Source organism: Petromyzon marinus, chromosome 83 (genome assembly GCF_048934315.1).
Source record: "Petromyzon marinus isolate PM22_M1 ecotype Great Lakes invasive population chromosome 83, UKy_Petmar_22M1.pri1.0, whole genome shotgun sequence".
In the NCBI taxonomy this organism is placed as follows: domain Eukaryota; kingdom Metazoa; phylum Chordata; class Hyperoartia; order Petromyzontiformes; family Petromyzontidae; genus Petromyzon; species Petromyzon marinus.
The window spans coordinates 6621944-6639363 of NC_133748.1; the positions used below are offsets into that span (position 1 = coordinate 6621944).

Genomic DNA, 17420 nt, shown 5'->3' on the forward strand with positions numbered 1-17420 from the left:
AATTTTAACATCATCAACGGATTGTGTTGTCATCGATGCACAAGCATCAAACGAAGTCAAACCTTTGCCATTAGCACTGCCATTTAACTGAAACACACACAGAGTAGCCTGGCAGTGGATCTGAAAATTTACTAATGCCTGGAACATCGCCCTGTTCTAAGCAACACGCTTTGTGCCTGTGTCGGTGTAGGAAGTGAAAGAAAAGGAGCAGTGGCGAGGCAGCAAGAAGGCGACTGAATACGTGCTGGAGCTGGTTGGCGTGAAAAGACATGTCAAACAATTCTGGAAGGTGCTGTGGGATCTCCGTGAAACCTACCCACAATTGAAGGACATTTTTGAGCAATTCTAACTGGGGTGCAGGAAAAATGTGGTCCAGTAGTTAGAGCACATCGTTACCCATGGAATTTTTAACCCAATGTTGTTTAAATCTTTTTTCCCTCACACTACCTGTCTGTGGAATACCCCACCATCTTCTATTTACTCAAGTTCTTGTACAAACCGTTACAAATATGTAGTGACATCGGGGATGTCACTGTATGGTGCTGGCCCAGAAGGGCCGTCCCATACGATGTTCCTACATCATGGACCGTGTGGGTGGCTGTGTGAGGCCGGTTCTAGCAGAGCATGGCGTGCGATGCACCGTTATGGCGTACACCCCATAGGTGGGTGTAGTACCAGCCCTAGCGGGGCTTGGTGAGCGCTGGGATAGCGCAGACACCACGCAAAAATCACAAGGGGGAGCGGGAGAATGTCGGGACAGGGTTGCCCTGGGCCATGGCCCTCTGGTTGACCCCGTAGACACGTGATCCTGAGTGTCCACAGAGAGGGTCCCAGGTGGGGGGCTTAAGGGTGATCACGTGTTCGGGGAGAGCTCTCGAGGGGGATTAAGAGCGAGCTAGAATGCTCGCAAAGGTAGATGGGACCGAGGGCGGAGCCGGCCCTGACCCGGGAGGTAGATGGGACCGAGGGACTGGGGTCGCTGCATTCTACAAGCTGGAAGCTCTACATCCTACAAGGCTTCAACACGTGGTCGGGGGCCCGAGTGAGGGTCCGACCCTTCGTAGCTGTAACTCCTATGTATAGTGTAGTTGCCTGGGTGGTCACCAACCTAGGCTGTATCTGGTAAAGGGGCAGTTACCCCTTTGTGTATACGTGTTACAGATAAATGTGGTGCTTCTATGGAACAAGGTCTGCGACTCAGGTGGACTCACTGCAAATCCATCATGAGACCTGATCTACGTAGTGTGTGGGCGACAGTGCCGAAGATTGACGCGTCCAGCCGTGCTAGAAGACTGTGCCGTGAGCACAACTTTCTGGATACCTTAAGCTGTTGAAGGAATGCCAGACTCCTTTCCAACATAACTCCAAGGAAGAAAGGCTCTGCATCATACATTAGCAACCGGGCATTCAGATGCAGTTTGAGCTCGTAGTTGTCTTCAACGTTGTGTAGGTGAAACACACTGGAAACTGTCTTGCTTTTGCTTGGCCGACGTGTCAATTTCTTGCAGTACTGTAGTCTGCTACCATGGCCAGGTGACTAATCAAGGTACATTCAAGGCTGCCAAAATCACAGGCTTGGGTTGTGATGCAGATGTAATCCACGTACATAAATCGTCATAACTTTGCAGAGGTAATCGATTATTTTGCATTGGCAAACTGCTGACCTTGTTGGTGGACACTCAGAAGCAGCCATCTTGAGAGGCTCAATGCTGCCCACTTCTGACCTTAGCAGGGCTGGGGACAATATTCTTTGGGTCTTTGGGTGAAGTCACGTAGATAGGTTCAAAGAAAAAACAACTAAAAACTACAACGTTTTGTCATTACAACACAAGCGACACAAAGAATATGGATTCCTGCAGTCACGAAAGCTTTAAGTCAAGATTTGACTGGGGATAAGTTGAGCAGAAGAAATTTAGTACACTTGTCATGCACACATCACGGCTATCACAAAGGCACTAAGTTTCACAGATACAGGTTGCAATATTTTCACAGCAGGGGGTGATGTTACTGTGTAATTTTTTGGTAATTTTTTGGTAATTTTTAGACTTGGAATGTGAACAATACAGCCGGCACACAGTGATCTGCTCCTGATTGATACCAGGGGATCTTTAATGTCCAGGGAAGCGGACGGCACAGAGTCGTATTTACGGTTTATAAACACTGCAGCTATAATGCTGGCAGGTCGCCCGGCTCAATCTGCAATTCTCTAACAAGGCCATGAACCGCGACTGCTGGGCCACGTCACTGCCTGCTGGCAGTTCATCGCAGCTACATTGGGTAAATGAAGTTGCTGTCAAAATGTTACTGTTGTTGTGCAATGGTTCGTACACTAGACTTCCAATCCAAGGGGCATGGGTTCTATTCCATTCCTAGGTAAAATGGTAGCTTCAATTATCAGCAGTATAAACCAGGTGCACCACAGTCGATCAGCAAGTCGCGTGCAGCGGGATCAATATGGAAGAGTTTGTGAACAATGCACCCAAGTTGGAACTCTGAATATTTCCCTCGTGAGGGTTTTTTGACAATACATTGCAGAGCTGCAAATTACCTATTATTGTGGTAGGGCCATTGAAATTCCCTCACTTCTACAGTCGACCCTTCCACATCGCGGGGGTTAGGGGGCGCAGGCCCCCCGCGATCTAGAAAAAAACACGTAAAATGTGTTGGTCCCCTTGGTGAGTAGAGCGAGCACCTCCTGCCGGGGGGTTTAAGATATCTCTACATATCCAGCCTTTGCGTGTCGTCTACTGGCTTTTGCGTTCTTTTCGCAAACTTAAACTTTTACAAAATATTCCTTTAAAAAAATGTGGGTATATTTATGGTATTAAAAGATCAAATGCATTAATATTATACAGTACTGTACATATGTTTTATGCATTTATGAGTTACTAAACGTTTTGTGTGTCGTCTGCTAGCCTTCGCGTGTCGTCTGTGGCCTTCGCAAAACTCCCCAAAATTTCCCATAAAATGTTCTTATGCCGACCCCGCGATATATCGAAAACGTCATGGGAAAAGTCGCGATGCAGAAAGGTCGATTGAATTACATTGTCCTCGAATTACATGACACAATGGCTGGCTCGTTTCTAATGACGTCAGGGATCTTTGACGTCCACTCTGAATCAGACGAGGCGTAATATTGCATACACCCGCAGTGATAAACAGGACGGCCTGCCGGATGCAAACCGCCAACCTCAACAAGTGGTGAACGCGCTGCTGCTGGGCCCAGTCACCTTCACGATGATCCCCTGTGACGTCCTTTGATTGATGTTTAAATGGCCATTACGTTATGCCACATGTGACAAGCCAGTGTTCCTAACCCGTGCTTCAATCAGTAGGGAAAGCAAACTCAGACGAATATTTTACACATTTACCTTTTTAGTCTGAGAAACTCGATGTACATTGAAATGATGAAGGCAATTTACGCTAACGCAAATATTTTAATAAAGCTAGGTATTGAACAATAAAACTATTATGAGACCTTTGCCAGGAGCAAGATATAATATGTTTTTACCCTTTTATCTGGCAACAAAACCGATACCTTTTTACAAGGGATCATGCTTGCATTAACCGCAACATTTACGGTCAAAATGCAAACAAAAAGACAACACTGATAATGTATGCACTGTCCTTGCAATTGATTGGTACACACTCGAGACAACTTTTCTTAGTACCCAGTCTCACATGGTGTTGGACCAGATGACGCCAAAAGGCGCACACCTCAAAGACAATGCACCATCAGTATTGAGAGCTCGGGGTAAGCTTGTGTGCAAGTATGTCAACAAAGGATCTGACATAGCTATCTTGGGCCTCACAACAGATGGCACAGTGCATCATGAGGTTCAACAACTTTGAATTGGTAGACACATCAGCACCAATGAAGCCATATTGAGAATCCTCAACTTCCCCATTCACGAGCGACATCCCACTGTGTTTTGTCTCGGCGTGCACCTTGAGAATAGGAAAAGAGTCTTCTTCATGGACACATGCACATACGTGAGCCCAAGTCCCACAACACACAACTCTCACTGCTTTCTTCCTTCACTGTAGGGATGATGCTTTGCTCAGACACTGCTTCATCATGAGGTACCCAAGTGCTATACATGGAATGTTGTGAGAAAAGTAGGTGCACCGCAATATTGGACAAAATGTGTCAAATTACCCACAAAAAACAGTGAAGCACTTGGCCGTGTTTACACTTACATCCCAACAATTTTAAATGCTTGTACCTCAGACTGCTTCTACATGAGGCCAAACGGCCTAAGTCATTTGAAGAGCTGCGAATAGGTGATGGCACCATCTGTGATACTTACCAATATGCTTGCCAACTCCGAGGACTGCTAGAGGATGATGAGCAATGGAACAGCACTTTGGACGAGGCAGCTGCAACTCTGTCACCAGCAATGGTGTGGAACCTATTTGCCATGATGCTGCACACATGTGCCGTGTCTAATCCTCTGCAACTATGGCACGACTACAAGGAGAATCTGGCAGAGGACATTCTACACCAGGCACGTGCAAAATCCAAACCTGCTACATCACTACAATGATGCCATTTTCAATCAGGCTCTTATTATCATTGAAGATAAGTTCATGATTTAGGTGGAGCTAGCCTCTAAACTTTTGCCCTTCCTGAACCAGAACAAAACAAAGATAATAATGTGCCACATAGCCTTTTGCGAGAACCCAACTAAAACAAGTAGCAGCTTACTGAATACATCGTACTGCATGAGCAAAGTCTGCTTCCAAGCCAAAGAGAAGGCTTCAACAAGATTATTATTGCTGTTTTCACGGCCGGTGGTGCCATTTTATTTCTGGCAAAACTTTATTTATAAATCTTCTTTTGGCCAAAATCCGGCAGAGCAACATTATCTCCAATACAGTTGCATTATTATACATTGCTGTCACTATTGACAGGATTGAAGAACAGCTCAATCTGTCTTCAAATTGAACTTTAATTTGGATAACGCAGAGGCACCTACCTGCAACATTACCAGGACCACTGGCAAAGCCACAGTTTGCTGTAAGTCTGCTCAAAATGGGCAATGACAATGCAGATAGAAGTATCTCTATGACCAACATTGGCACAACAGTTGCAACACTTCAGTAACTTGTATAACTTGTATTTGGTGATGTTTCGCCACTTACATGACCATAATTGGCTATGCAAAAGAGGCATCCTCGCACCAAAAAATGACGCTGTCAATATCACTAACAACGACCTCTTTTCTGAATTACCAGGTATTTCTCATACATACAGGTCAATTGACACTGTACTGGACACTAATGAGACAGCCAAATACCCTACAGAATTTCTCAACTCTCTGCAACCACCTGGTGTGCCTCCACACAAACCCAACCTCAATATTGGCACACCCATCATGCTTCTTAGGAATCTAGACCCACCAACACTTTGCAATGGTACGCGATTATCTGTGAAGAAAATGATGCCCCGTGTAATTGAATCGACCATCATGACTGACCATGCAGCAGGACTAATTCCACGCATTCCAGCCATTACCTCTGACCTGCTCTTTCAATTTAAACTCCTTCAATTCCCTGTCCAGCTCAGTTTTACATTAAGCATCAACAAGGCACAGGGTCAATCACTCAAAGTTGTTAGCTTAAGCCTGATAAGCCCATGTTTCTCTCATTCCAACTCTATGTTGGTCGCTCCAGAGTTGGCAATGCGAAAAAAATTCATATTGGCACTAGATGACAATACATCCAATATTGTATATCCTGAAGCTCTCCAATGTTAACACATTTTAAAGCTGTCCTCATATCAAACAAACAAGTTATGTGACTGTATCACACAATAAAAACAACCGTAACAAAATACACGTTTACCGACTTCATTTGCAGCATTAAATCATTCTAAGGCAACATGCCAAGACATTACTCTTACATTTGATTACTGAGACCCATGCGAAGCCGGATAACTTAGCTCGTTACTTATAATATTGAGAATATTGGCCTCATGCTCAGCTTGGCCTCAAGTTCAGCTTGATAATTCTTGGTACACGTTATTGAAGATCAAGGAGCATCGTGTGTTCAATGAGTGTTGTGAATGGATTCGTTTTATTAATGTGCATCACGCCTTTTTCAAGGGCGTACATCCATTTGTTTGCCTTTACCACAGCACACTGGTTCGGATACTCATTCTCATTTGTGAAATATCTCTCATACTCGCCCATAGGATCCATATATCCTTTATTCTTAATTTTGCCTTTCATGCACTTTGCATTCAACTGTTGTGTCGACGTTGTTTCATCAATTTATTTAAGGACACTCGTGTTGATAAGGGTGCATCTCGACACCAACGGTGATTTGTTATATTCAATCAACCAAAATTATTATAATTGCTGTCATGAACGTTACATAATCATCTGAATGGTATATCTTGAAAGCGTGGTTTATAATACCGTAAGACAGCAAAGATGATCATCAGTTTCCAGGCTGTAGCAGACGGCCTCCCGTGTGTATGTCCACTCATGTGTCTGATTGTACACTGCTGTGTATGTATGTAGCGGCATAGCACTGTCTGCTGGCAGAAAAGGAGATCTGGGGCGTACGGCAGTCCTCACGTCAGCAGGCCAGGATATACACAAGACAAGGATCTAGGGGAAAGGTCACAGAAGGGGCCCACCAGGAACCTGCTATTAGGCTACAGAAAGGGGGCGTGGCCGGGGCGGAGCCAGGCCACGCTGACAGTATAAGAGGGGCCCCTGTGGGGCACCTCGGGGCTGTTGTTGGAGTGAGATCCCTGTCGTGCTGCTGAAGTCCATCGTCGACATTCTTCTCTTCGTCTTCACCATTCTTCTCGTCGTCGTCTCTGTCTCTACCTTCTCGGGGCGCCGCTCATCAGGCAGCCTACCAACTGCCCTGCCTGAGTAGCGTCGCCGACAATAGACGGACTAAATATTAAGTTTGTTAACCCCGATGGTGCTCGTTAATAAAGAAGTGCTTCCAAGTCTTATCGTCTCCGAGTTATTCACTACATGTACACTCGTGTGTCTATGTACGCAAGTGTGTATGTGTGAAATATTTTTCATGTGTTTTCACGGTAATTGCGTTGAGGGTGAAGGGGTAACCAGCCCCTCGCACTCATCTCGAGACCGCGTGGGCGGCTGTGGTTACCATGCAGAACCGCTGAGGAGGTCGGGGGTTGTTTTTATGGTACTTTACCCGTGGAAGGGAAATGCCAAACAACAGGGAGTGGCTCACCAAGAATGAAGGGGGTGTGGGAACGTGGCGGTAAGGTATGTGGACCTGTAAGCCCCAGGCTACTGTGGGCTCGCATCCCCATCAACCGGAGGCGAGGAATGGTGGTTGCTCATGCCTCCACCGAAGGTAAACATCAGTGGAGGGATGCAGGAAAAGTCGATGAGTCTGATGCCTTCTATGACTTCCTGTATTAGACTCTCACTATGTTCGTATGTAGGCATGTTATATGTATGTATGTGTAGAGAATCCACCGTTCTAAGGCAGAGGGGCCACACTATACTTTATTTATTGTGAGGTGCACGTTGGACGCATCCACCCTACTCCGTTTCCCTATCCGCCACACCTCTTCAAATGATGCCCCCCCCCTCTCTCTGGGCGTTCTCTCTTTTTCTCTTCCCGCCGTCTCTCTCCTTTCCATTGTGACGACATCCTCCCACTGTAACCTCGGATCATGTAATTATTTATACCTTCGGATCACGTAAGAAATAGGACTACATCACGCCCCCCCTTCCCCCCTGAAAAAAACGTCATCCTCGACTAAACCACATCCTGTACGAATCCAACGGAATGAAAGAAAAATACACTATTTTTGGTCAATAAACAAGCAATGTCAAACTCAACGAGAGAACTGTTACTTTGTGTTTGTGTAGGGATTAAAAATGTGTGTATACAGAACAGTATTTAAGATAATAGTAAATGAATAACTTGTAAGACAAGACTACATACAAAGGGTCAATCGGACCTTAAAATGTGAACAACCGACGAACAACCTCCGGTGTGAAAAAACGACAGTGTCATATTTATACGCGGTCCCGTTGTCTTGCATTCATTGGCTGTCTATCACCATGGAAGCATCGCCCAGACCCATGCCCGGGCAACCGGGCCATGTAGCTGTGGCAACAGCGGATGCTGCTGCACCTCCCTCGTCATCGGCAGTCCTGGGAAAGGATGGAATCCTTCTTGAGGTTGGGGCGTCATGGCAAGTGACTTCCCCGACCTCGGCAGTGATCATGAAGGGGAGTGAAGAGGTGAAGGTGTAGGTTGTCCGGGAAAAACAACCTCCTACCTCCTCGTTGGTGCCAGACAGCAACGCTGTGGTGGGCAGTCCCGTTGGGGGAGAGCCAATTTAGATTGGCCATTCCCCTCATGGCGTTTGTAACCACCACAGCGGCCAAATAGGGGCTCTGGACGGGTGCGAGGGGCTGGTACCCCTCCACCTTCAATTAATTATTACTAAACCACGATTTAAAACTTAAATTAAGCTTGTGCCGGAGGCCACGGGGGGACAGGCGTCTATGACGTCTCCTGGCCAAATGCCATTTGGCAAAGCCAGAAGACTGAATCCTTACTCTCGGGGCTCGTCCAGAATCAACAAAAAACCACTACGGGTGAGTCAGATGCCTTCTATAACCTCCTGTCACAGGTGCTAGCTAAAGTGGCCCCTCGGGATAAAGTCATCTTGTTGGGTGACTTCAATACCCAAAAGTCGGTCATGATGCTGGCACCTGGTCTGGAGTGATTGGAAGTAATGGGCCAGATCAGCTCAATAACAACGGCAGGAGGCTGCTAGATTTTTGTGCAGTCCATGAACTTGTAATTACCAACACGCTGTTCCGGCATCAGCCCATCCATACAACATCATGGATGCATGCCAAGTCCAAGCAAGCACATCTGCTGGACTACATAGTGACGGAATAGCGGATGCAGGCCCATGTCCTTGACACCAGGACCTACCGTGGAGCTAATCTGCCCACTGACCATCGACTTGTCATCTGTAAGATGTCTGCCATTCTTCTACTCCGGTGGTAGGTGTACACCCAGGACCCCATTCAAACCCATAGTGGCATGGTCTCAGCTAGCTGATGAAAGTTGCAAGCGAGATTTCATCATCGCTTGCGGCTGGGGTTGGCATCTTCCCCGACTCCTGATGTCGAGGGGAAATGGGCGAGGTTTAGGACTGTGGCTCATGCAGCTGCAATGGCTGCTTGTGGTACACGGTCCAGACCTCCACAGAGACCCTGGCTGACAGAGGAGGTGTTCAGTCTGGCTGCAAAAAAGCGACAGGCCCACTCTCATCGTCTACAGCATCCCACGTCAGGGAATGAGGAGGCTTACCACAGCCTTCGCTTGGAGGTTTGGAGAGCTGCGAGGCACTGCAAGGATGGTCGCAGGTTGCTGAGAAGATGGAGTCTGCCTCAATGGCCCACGATCACAAATCACTCTTTAACTCCATCAAAAAAGTAACCTGCAGCACCACACCTATTACCAATCTCCGACCCCAAGGAACAGATTTTCAGATTTGCTGAGCATTTCTGTGAGGTCCTGGGGGAGGGGAAATCCCTCATCCTGTAAAACATCGTGGGACAAAGTGGGGATGACCTTGCTGAGGCTGCGGTGCCTCAAATATTGGAAGTCACCGCATGTGAGTGGCTGGCTGAGGTGCCATCTGTTGAGGAAGTACTGAAGGCGATCCAGAGTCTGAGACCAGGAAAGGCACTGGGCAGAGATGATCTCCCAAGTGAAATGCTAAGAGAGGGTGGCATTTGTGCACAGGCGGTCCTATATGGCATCGTAACACAAATCTGGACTACTGGACGGATTCCGCACGATGGCAAGGATGCCCCGGTGGTCCCCATCTTTAAGAAGGGGGACCGCACAGACTGTACCAACTACAGGGGCATCTCACTCCTCAGTGTGCCATCAAAGGTCCTGGCAATGATTATTGAACATCGCCTTTCCAGGCACACTGAGGAGAGGGTTGCAGAGCCCAGATGCAGTTTCAGATGCCATATTTTCTGTCCGTCTGCTACAGCAGAGGTGTAGGGAATTTCAAGAAGACCTATATCTCTGCTTTATTGACCTGGTCAAGGCCTATGATACCATCAATAGGTCTGGGATCTGGGTTGTCCTTCGTGCTTTTGGAGTTCCTGACCCTCTGTTCACGATCATTAAGGACCTTCATGATGGTGAGCGGGCCCGTGTAAAACTACGTAACCGCGAGTTGGAGCCATTCCCTTTTCATCTTTGGGTGCAACAGCGATGTCCTCTGGCTCCCACGTTATTTAACATTTATTTCGACCACGCAGTTCATGAAGCCTTCAATAGCTTACCGGAGGAATTTCCATCTGTTACAGATACAATGGGAGGCTGATTGATGCCCGGGTGTGGTCAAGGGATGGCTCCCTATTGCTCAACCACGTCAGGTATGCCGGTGATCTGATAATTGCTGCTCACTCAGAGGAATTGGAGGCGATTCTGCTGAACCTGGAGCTTGCCACAAAGAGGTGGGGCCTTACGGTCAGCACCACCAAAACTAAGCACCTTCCCGGGTATTTCGTACCATTGGACACTCCACCCCCACAACTCCCAATTGGCGATGGGCAGTTGTGGAGAGAGTGGAGAGTTTCCAATACCTGGGCAGTGTGCTTATGACCGGCTCTGGTTTGGCAGCAGAGGTCTCACTCCGAATCAGTCGAGTGGCATTATATTTTAATCAGATGCATAATTCTGTGTGAAAGCTACCTGGTCTGTCACTCCACACAAAGCTTCAGGTCTTCTCGGTCACAGTCATTCCCTCCCTTCTCTACGCTTGCGAAACGTGGACACCCCCGAATGGAACATCTTTGCCGGTTAGAAACATTTAGGCTGGCCTGCCTACGATCTGTCCTGGGTTTAATCAGGCTGGATTGTGTGAGGAGCTCACAAATCCTTGAAAGATCTGGACAAAGTCTCATCGGTGAGCTACTCCGGCAGGCGAGGCTGCGTTGGCTAAGTAATGTAGCCCGCATGCCCAGCCACCGCATGCCTAAACAGCTTTTGTTTGGCCAGATCGAGGGGGCTAAATGGGTGCGGCATGGGATAGAGAAGAGATTAAGTGATGTGGTACAGGAGGATGTGGAGCTGAGTGGACTTGCCGATGGCTGGTAGCAGTGATGTCAAGATCTGCCTCTGTGGAGGAGGCTCGTGAAGGACGCTACTGGGCAGTTGGAGGCAGTCGCCCTGCAACAACAATGGAGGGCGGAGGAGCGACGCTCACAACAACGAGCGGAGCGCCGGGTGGCTAAAGCACAGCAAGTTGGCACAGAAGGGGGCACAAGTTGTGCATGATCCAGTCGTCTCAGTCGACCCGTGGCACCTGGGTCTGCCCCATGTCCTCGTGCCAGCGGGCGTTCGACACTTCACGTTGCTTCAATGTGCACATCGCCTGGCACAAGCGTCATTTTGACATCACCGCCACTTAGTGGCGAATGGCGGTTGTTGTTGAAGGTGTAGATGTTCGCGGTGACACGGTTTTTGGAGCATGTAATGGGTGGTCTTGCGGGTGGAGTACCACGTCCATGTTAGGCCTCGACCGGTCCAGCTTTAGACGGGTGGGATGTAGATATCAGTGTCGGCATCCCAATTGGACCCACACACATTGGGGCCTTTACAGGGCTTGCCATGGACGGTGCAGTTTGGGCGAGGTCCCCAAGGGGACCTGTGGGCAGTGTTGCCTGCGACAGATGTGCCACGTACATTGGGGGCAGGCAGTGCCCCCACGTCCAGCCCTGGGAAAGCAGATGGTGCTCGGGCCATGAGTGAGCTTCTGTAGGCCTAAAGCTGATTCTCCTTCCTCCCGCCAACGGTTCTGGAATAATCTTTTAGCGCTGGATAGTGGGTCAAAAATCACTCCATCTCTCGGTAAGCTGCTTGCAGGGTGTTGTTTTTTCTCCGCCGGTATGGAGGAGTATATTATAATTAAAGCATCGTCACTAAGGGCCATGGGAAGAGCCTTCAGTGCCTCGTGCTCCATCCATTCTAAAACAAAAAAAACACTAATGTAGACTGTAGCCTGGTTCTTAATCGTAGTGAGTGTACTGTCAGTCTATGATGTAGACTTTAGCAATGGTTATTAAGCTGGCCTCAAATCGGCGAACAAATGCTCCCCAGTCCCCTCGTTTAGCCACAAACTTCTGACCATTGCCTAACTTGCGTGGTCGATTGGAGCCCTCCCCTCGTCACCGTTCTGATCCCCCAGGCTGAATAAATTCCGCGCCTGGGCTATGGATGCCGTGCACCTCTGACCATTGTACCAGCACCTCCCCACATGGCTCCAATGCTCCACCCCTAAAGCTTGTAGCGGTCATTACCGCTGGGCCAAGGGGGTGTTTTGTCGCCGCTCCTCCAATGGCAGCTAGCGGTGTCAGACCCACTAAGATTGACTTAAAATCCTACTGAGGTAACTCTCTGTGGTTCCGACGCTGCCAATTTAAATCGTGGAACCTCCGATGGACCTGCTGGCCCCGTGAGAATGGAGCCCATTGGTCGTGGTGCCATGCTCTCACCCATTAGAGGCACTGGCTCGTCCATCCCCGGTATTGTCGTCTCCAGCGGTCTGTCTTGGGCGGTGACCAACCCCACCGTCGCTGTTGCCCACGACGTCCCCACAGTAGGTTTTCCCGGTCGGACCTCATGGGTGGCGTCGGCGCCGCCGGGCTAGCAGCTGTTAGGGTCGCCGGCCCCCGGGATCTCTCCTGCCTGCGACCCTGTCCGCGAAGTACCGACGCTCCCAGACTCTCCACTAGTGTGGGAGCTGCCGCCGCCGCACCCCTCCCCGGGCGGGGAAAGGTCGTCGGGCTCCTGTTCCCCCCCCTGTGCTGCCCCCCCCCGAGTCCGGGTTTCCTGCCGGTGGGGCATCACACTCGACCGCCCTGGGACCCGCTAGCGCTTCGCCGGCACCCAAACGCGACGCTCCTCGCCCGCGCAGTCCCACGCACCAATCACACGCGGGTAACAGGGGGGTTAAAGGTCGGAGGGTAAGCGACGTCGTTCGTGCTAACTCCGACGATTGGGGGGATTGGATTAAACAGGTTTAAAGGGCTATGCGATGGGCATGCGTGCGAGACGGGTATCCGCTCGCAGCGTGGGAGTCCGCAGCCGACGGTTTGTAGCGCACACCCTCCACGCGGCGCCGCTCCACCCACGCGGCGACCACCGAGAACAGCAAGCGCACCCACGCTTCCACTCTCTTTCCACACCCTCGCAAAAACCACACCAGTCTGTTATGTAACGACCACCGCGACAGCAAGCGCACCCACGCTTCCGCTCTCTTTCCACACCCTCACAACAACCACACCAGTCTGTTATGTAACGACCACCGCGACAGCAAGCGCACCCACGCTTCCGCTCTCTTTCCACACCCTCGCAACAACCACACCAGTCTGTTATGTAACGACCACCGCGACAGCAAGCGCACCCACGCTTCCGCAAAAACCACACCAGTTTGTTATGTAACGACCACCGCGACAGCAAGCGCACCCACGCTTCCGCAAAAACCACACCAGTCTGTTATGTCACGACCACCGCGACAGCAAGCGCACCCACGCTTCCGCAAAAACCACACCAGTCCGTTATGTAACCGCCGACGATTTATTCCACCGCGTCGGCGAGCCCTTATTTAACCGAGTCAGTCGGGATCAGCGGGGCAGGACCAATCTATCTCTCGATAGTCGGCACTACACTCTACCTGTCCTTCTCCCCTTTACCCTCTCCGGTTTTGCTCTTAAGCTAAGTCCCAACTCCCTCTCTCTCTCTCTCTTACTCACGGTTCGTCGTCACTGCCGTCTGGTCGTCGCGGCGCGTCGATACGTCCCACGGACGTTCGCGCGGCTGGACTCGGGAGTTGACGGGCCTGGGGTTGACTCGAGTAGCCATAGAACTTTTTCCCTTCGCCCTGACCCGCTTTATTCTTTCTACATCAAAGGGGCTACCTAGTGTCGACTCGCGGGCCAATCAGCTCGCTGGGATCACCCGCCAATCGGTAGGCCCATCTGTATCCCAGCATCCCCCGGGCCGTTGCTTTCAGCGACATCCGCATCTAAATTTACCTGCTCAGCGGCCCTCCAGTCGGAGGGCGACCCTGCTTTCCCGCCGCTCGTGGCTCTGCCCTCCTACCTGCCTGCTGACCCGTGTGTGGTGTGTGTGCTTTCTACCCGCGGTGGCTCAGCAGCCCCGTCGTGACCATGTAATTACAACCAAAGTCACGGCGCCGTGGTGGGTGTTAGCGTCGGAGGAGACCGTCCAATTCCCTGGCCGCAGGAAACCGTGAAGATTATCCCTTTACGAGGGCTTCTGGGTGAAAACCTGTCGGCCAGGGTGTCTCCCCACGCGCTCTAATGGTGGGGGGAGTGCGTGCGTGTGTGTTCCGGTGGGGGGCAGGGTGGGGAGGTGGTGGGGTGGAGCAATGTCGGCCTCGCCGCTCGGGGCGGCGAGATCGCAGGTGGGCCACCCGCCGATCGGCTCCGTGGCGGCGGCATCACATAGCCCCCCGAGGTGCCAGTCCCCGTCCCGGGTTGACTGGAGCACCTCACCTGGGCCGCGCCCACGAGGTAGCGCTGCGGGGTCCGGGGGATCCGCCCGGATCTCGTGGCTGGCCTCGGGGGAGGTGGCTCCGTCCTCGGGGTTTCCTGCAGCGGTCTCCTTCTCCACTCCAGTGGCTCCTCCTGTCCCTCGGCACCTGGGGGCTGGGGGACAAACTCCGCGGCAGCGGGGTTTAAGGGGCGGCGTCCCCGCCGTCCTCTGGCGGGGCCGGGACGCCTCGGGGCTGGGGGCCCGGCGGGGCCCATGTAGTGCGCGAGGCCCCCGAGCACGGGTGGCGCAGGGGCACCGGGATTTCGCGGTACTCGGGCAGCGAGGTTCTCCCTCGCCGGGGCTGCCCTCCATTGTTTTAAGCGGCGGACGTTAACCACCGTTTCTCGGCCCCTCTCTCCACCCTGGATTAATACCGTCCAGGGAGAGATCTGCCGTACCACGGTCCAGGGTCCCCGCCAGTAGGTGGTCAGCTTCCCCACCTATCCGGCCCCGACGCGAGGGGTGTGTAGCCACACCTTGGTGCCTGTCAAGAAAAGGTGGGGCTCCACGCGGGGTCGGGTGCTCTGTTCCTGTCGCCGATGCACGGCCTCCCCTTGCGGGTAGGCCCGGTCCCGGACCCCTCGTAGGGTCTCCATCAGATGTTCCACGGGGCGACTCCCTTCCTCCGTTTGGGGTGGAGGAATGCCGAACAGCAAGTCTGCGGGTAGACGAGACTCACGACCAAACTTCATTAGGAACGGGGTTTGTCCCGTCGATGTGTGCACCGTGGTGGCGTAGGCGAACAGGGCGTAGGGGAGGTGTTCGTCCCAATCCCGTTGGTTTGCGGCCGCCATACGCTTGAGCTTTCCGGCCAGAGTCTGATTCATACGTTCAACCATACCGTTCGCCTGGGGGTGGTACGCCGTGGTTCGGTCTTTCTGGATTCCGAACTCCCGGCACAGCGCCTGAAACAACTCGGCCTCGAACTCGCTACCCTGATCGGTAAGGACTCGCTCCGGGATCCCGTGCTTAAGTACATAGTGCTCCACGAACGCCCGGGCCACCACCAGGGCCGTTTTATCGGGGATGGCCACCGCCACGGGGTAGCGGGTGAAGTATTCCACCGCTACGAGGATATAGCGGTTGCCCCGGTGGGATCGTGGGAACGGCCCCTGGAGATCGATGCCGACCAGCTGGTTAGTCCGACTGACGCGGAACGGCCTTAGGGGTACTTGGTATCGTGCCGGTTTCGGTCCGCACTGTTGACAAGCGCGGCAGCCCTGTACCCAGGCAGCCACATCTTGCGTCAATTTGGGCCAGAGATACTGGCGACGCAGAGTCTCCCGAGTGCGCCGTTCCCCGTCATGGCCCCCGAGCGGGTGGTCGTGTACCAGCCGTAGCAGCTGGGGTCGCACCTGGGCGGGAACACAGATGCACCCCGGCTGGCCGGCCTCGGTTAACTCCCGTACCACCCCGTTCTGCACACACAACCGGGCATACAAACCGCTCCAGGGCCCTGGTAGGGTGCTTCTCCCCTCCCGCAGGGCCGCTTCCACCGCCGCCAGATCCGGATCCCGCTGCTGGGTCTGCCTCAGCTGCTCGTCGCTCAGGCCCGGGAAGGCGCAGCCGACGTCCTCCTGGATCCGTCCGATCGGGGCGGGGTGGTCCGCTGGGTCCCGAGTCGTGGGCCCTGCGCTCGCCGGGCGGCCGACTGGGTCCGCGCCTCCACCTGTGGGGGTCTCTGTGGCGCATACCGCACTCTCTCTCGCCGGGGGGGGGTTAGGTTCAGCGGGTTCCCGGGGGTCCGTTGCCTGTCGGCAACGTCCCCCCGTGAAGCACGGGCAGGCCTCCTCCGCCCTCGTCTCGGCACACACCGCGGGTCGCCGTGATAATGCGTCCGCGTTTGCATGCGTCCGCCCCGCCCGGTATTCGATCTGCAGGTTGTACTCCTGCAGCTGCGCCAGCCATCGGGCCATCTGCCCCCGCGGTTCCTTGAAGGTGAGGAGGAACTGCAGAGCATAATGGTCCGTGCGCACTCGACATTTCCTGCCGTACAAATACGGCCGAAACTGTTTACACCCGAAGATCACAGCGTACAATTCCTGACGGGTCACACAGTAGTTCAGCTCGGCCCTGCTCAGGGTCCGGCTGGCGTACGCAATCACCCGTTCCACCCCTTCCTGCACCTGCGACAACACCGCACCCAGCCCGCTGCTGCAGGCGTCGGTGTCCAAAATAAAGTCGGTGGTAAAATCGGGGAAAGCCAGTGTGGGGGTGTGTGTGAGGTGGTCTTTGAGGGTGGTGAAGGCCGTCTGGCAGGCCTCCGTCCACTGATAGGGGTTCTTGGGGGAAGTGAGTTGGGTGAGGGGGCGTGCAATCTCGCTGAATCCCTTTACAAATCGACGGTAATAGGTGGCGAGCCCCAAGAATGACCTTATCTCCGACAGGTTTCTTGGCTGTGGCCAATCCACTACGGCGCGTACCTTGTCCGGATCGGTGCGCACCCCCGCCTCGCTGACGCGATGTCCGAGGTACCCCACCTCGCGCTGTGCGATGTAACACTTACGCGGCTTGAGCTTGAGATGAGCCGCTCGCAGTCGCTGGAACACCTCCCGTAACCTGGACCAGTGCTCAAACAGAGATCTACTGAACACGATCACATCATCCAGGTAAATCAGGCATTGCTCCCACTGCAAGCCCCGCATCACCAACTCCATCAGCCGCTGGAACGTCGCGGGCGCGTTGGTGAGCCCGAACGGGAGTACTCGAAACTCGAATAGTCCCATCGGGGTGGTGAATGCGGTTTTTGGCCGATCCTCCTCCGTCATCTCCACCTGCCAGTACCCGGACGCGAGATCGAGGGTGGA

General features: G+C 52.5%; 1 protein-coding gene across 6 annotated transcripts in view; it reads left to right on the plus strand.

Annotated features, from left to right (window-relative positions):
• The window catches only part of LOC142907803 (uncharacterized), a 41732-nt gene extending 34758 nt beyond the window's left edge, over positions 1-6974 (plus strand). For all 6 annotated transcript variants that reach the window (XM_076057609.1, XM_076057610.1, XM_076057611.1 and 3 more), the window contains one exon: positions 191-6974. In XM_076057609.1, the coding sequence (XP_075913724.1) occupies positions 191-349 (159 nt within the window). In that variant the 3' untranslated portion in view covers positions 350-6974. The remainder of the gene's footprint in view (positions 1-190) is intronic.
• Positions 6975-17420: the final 10446 nt, after the last annotated feature.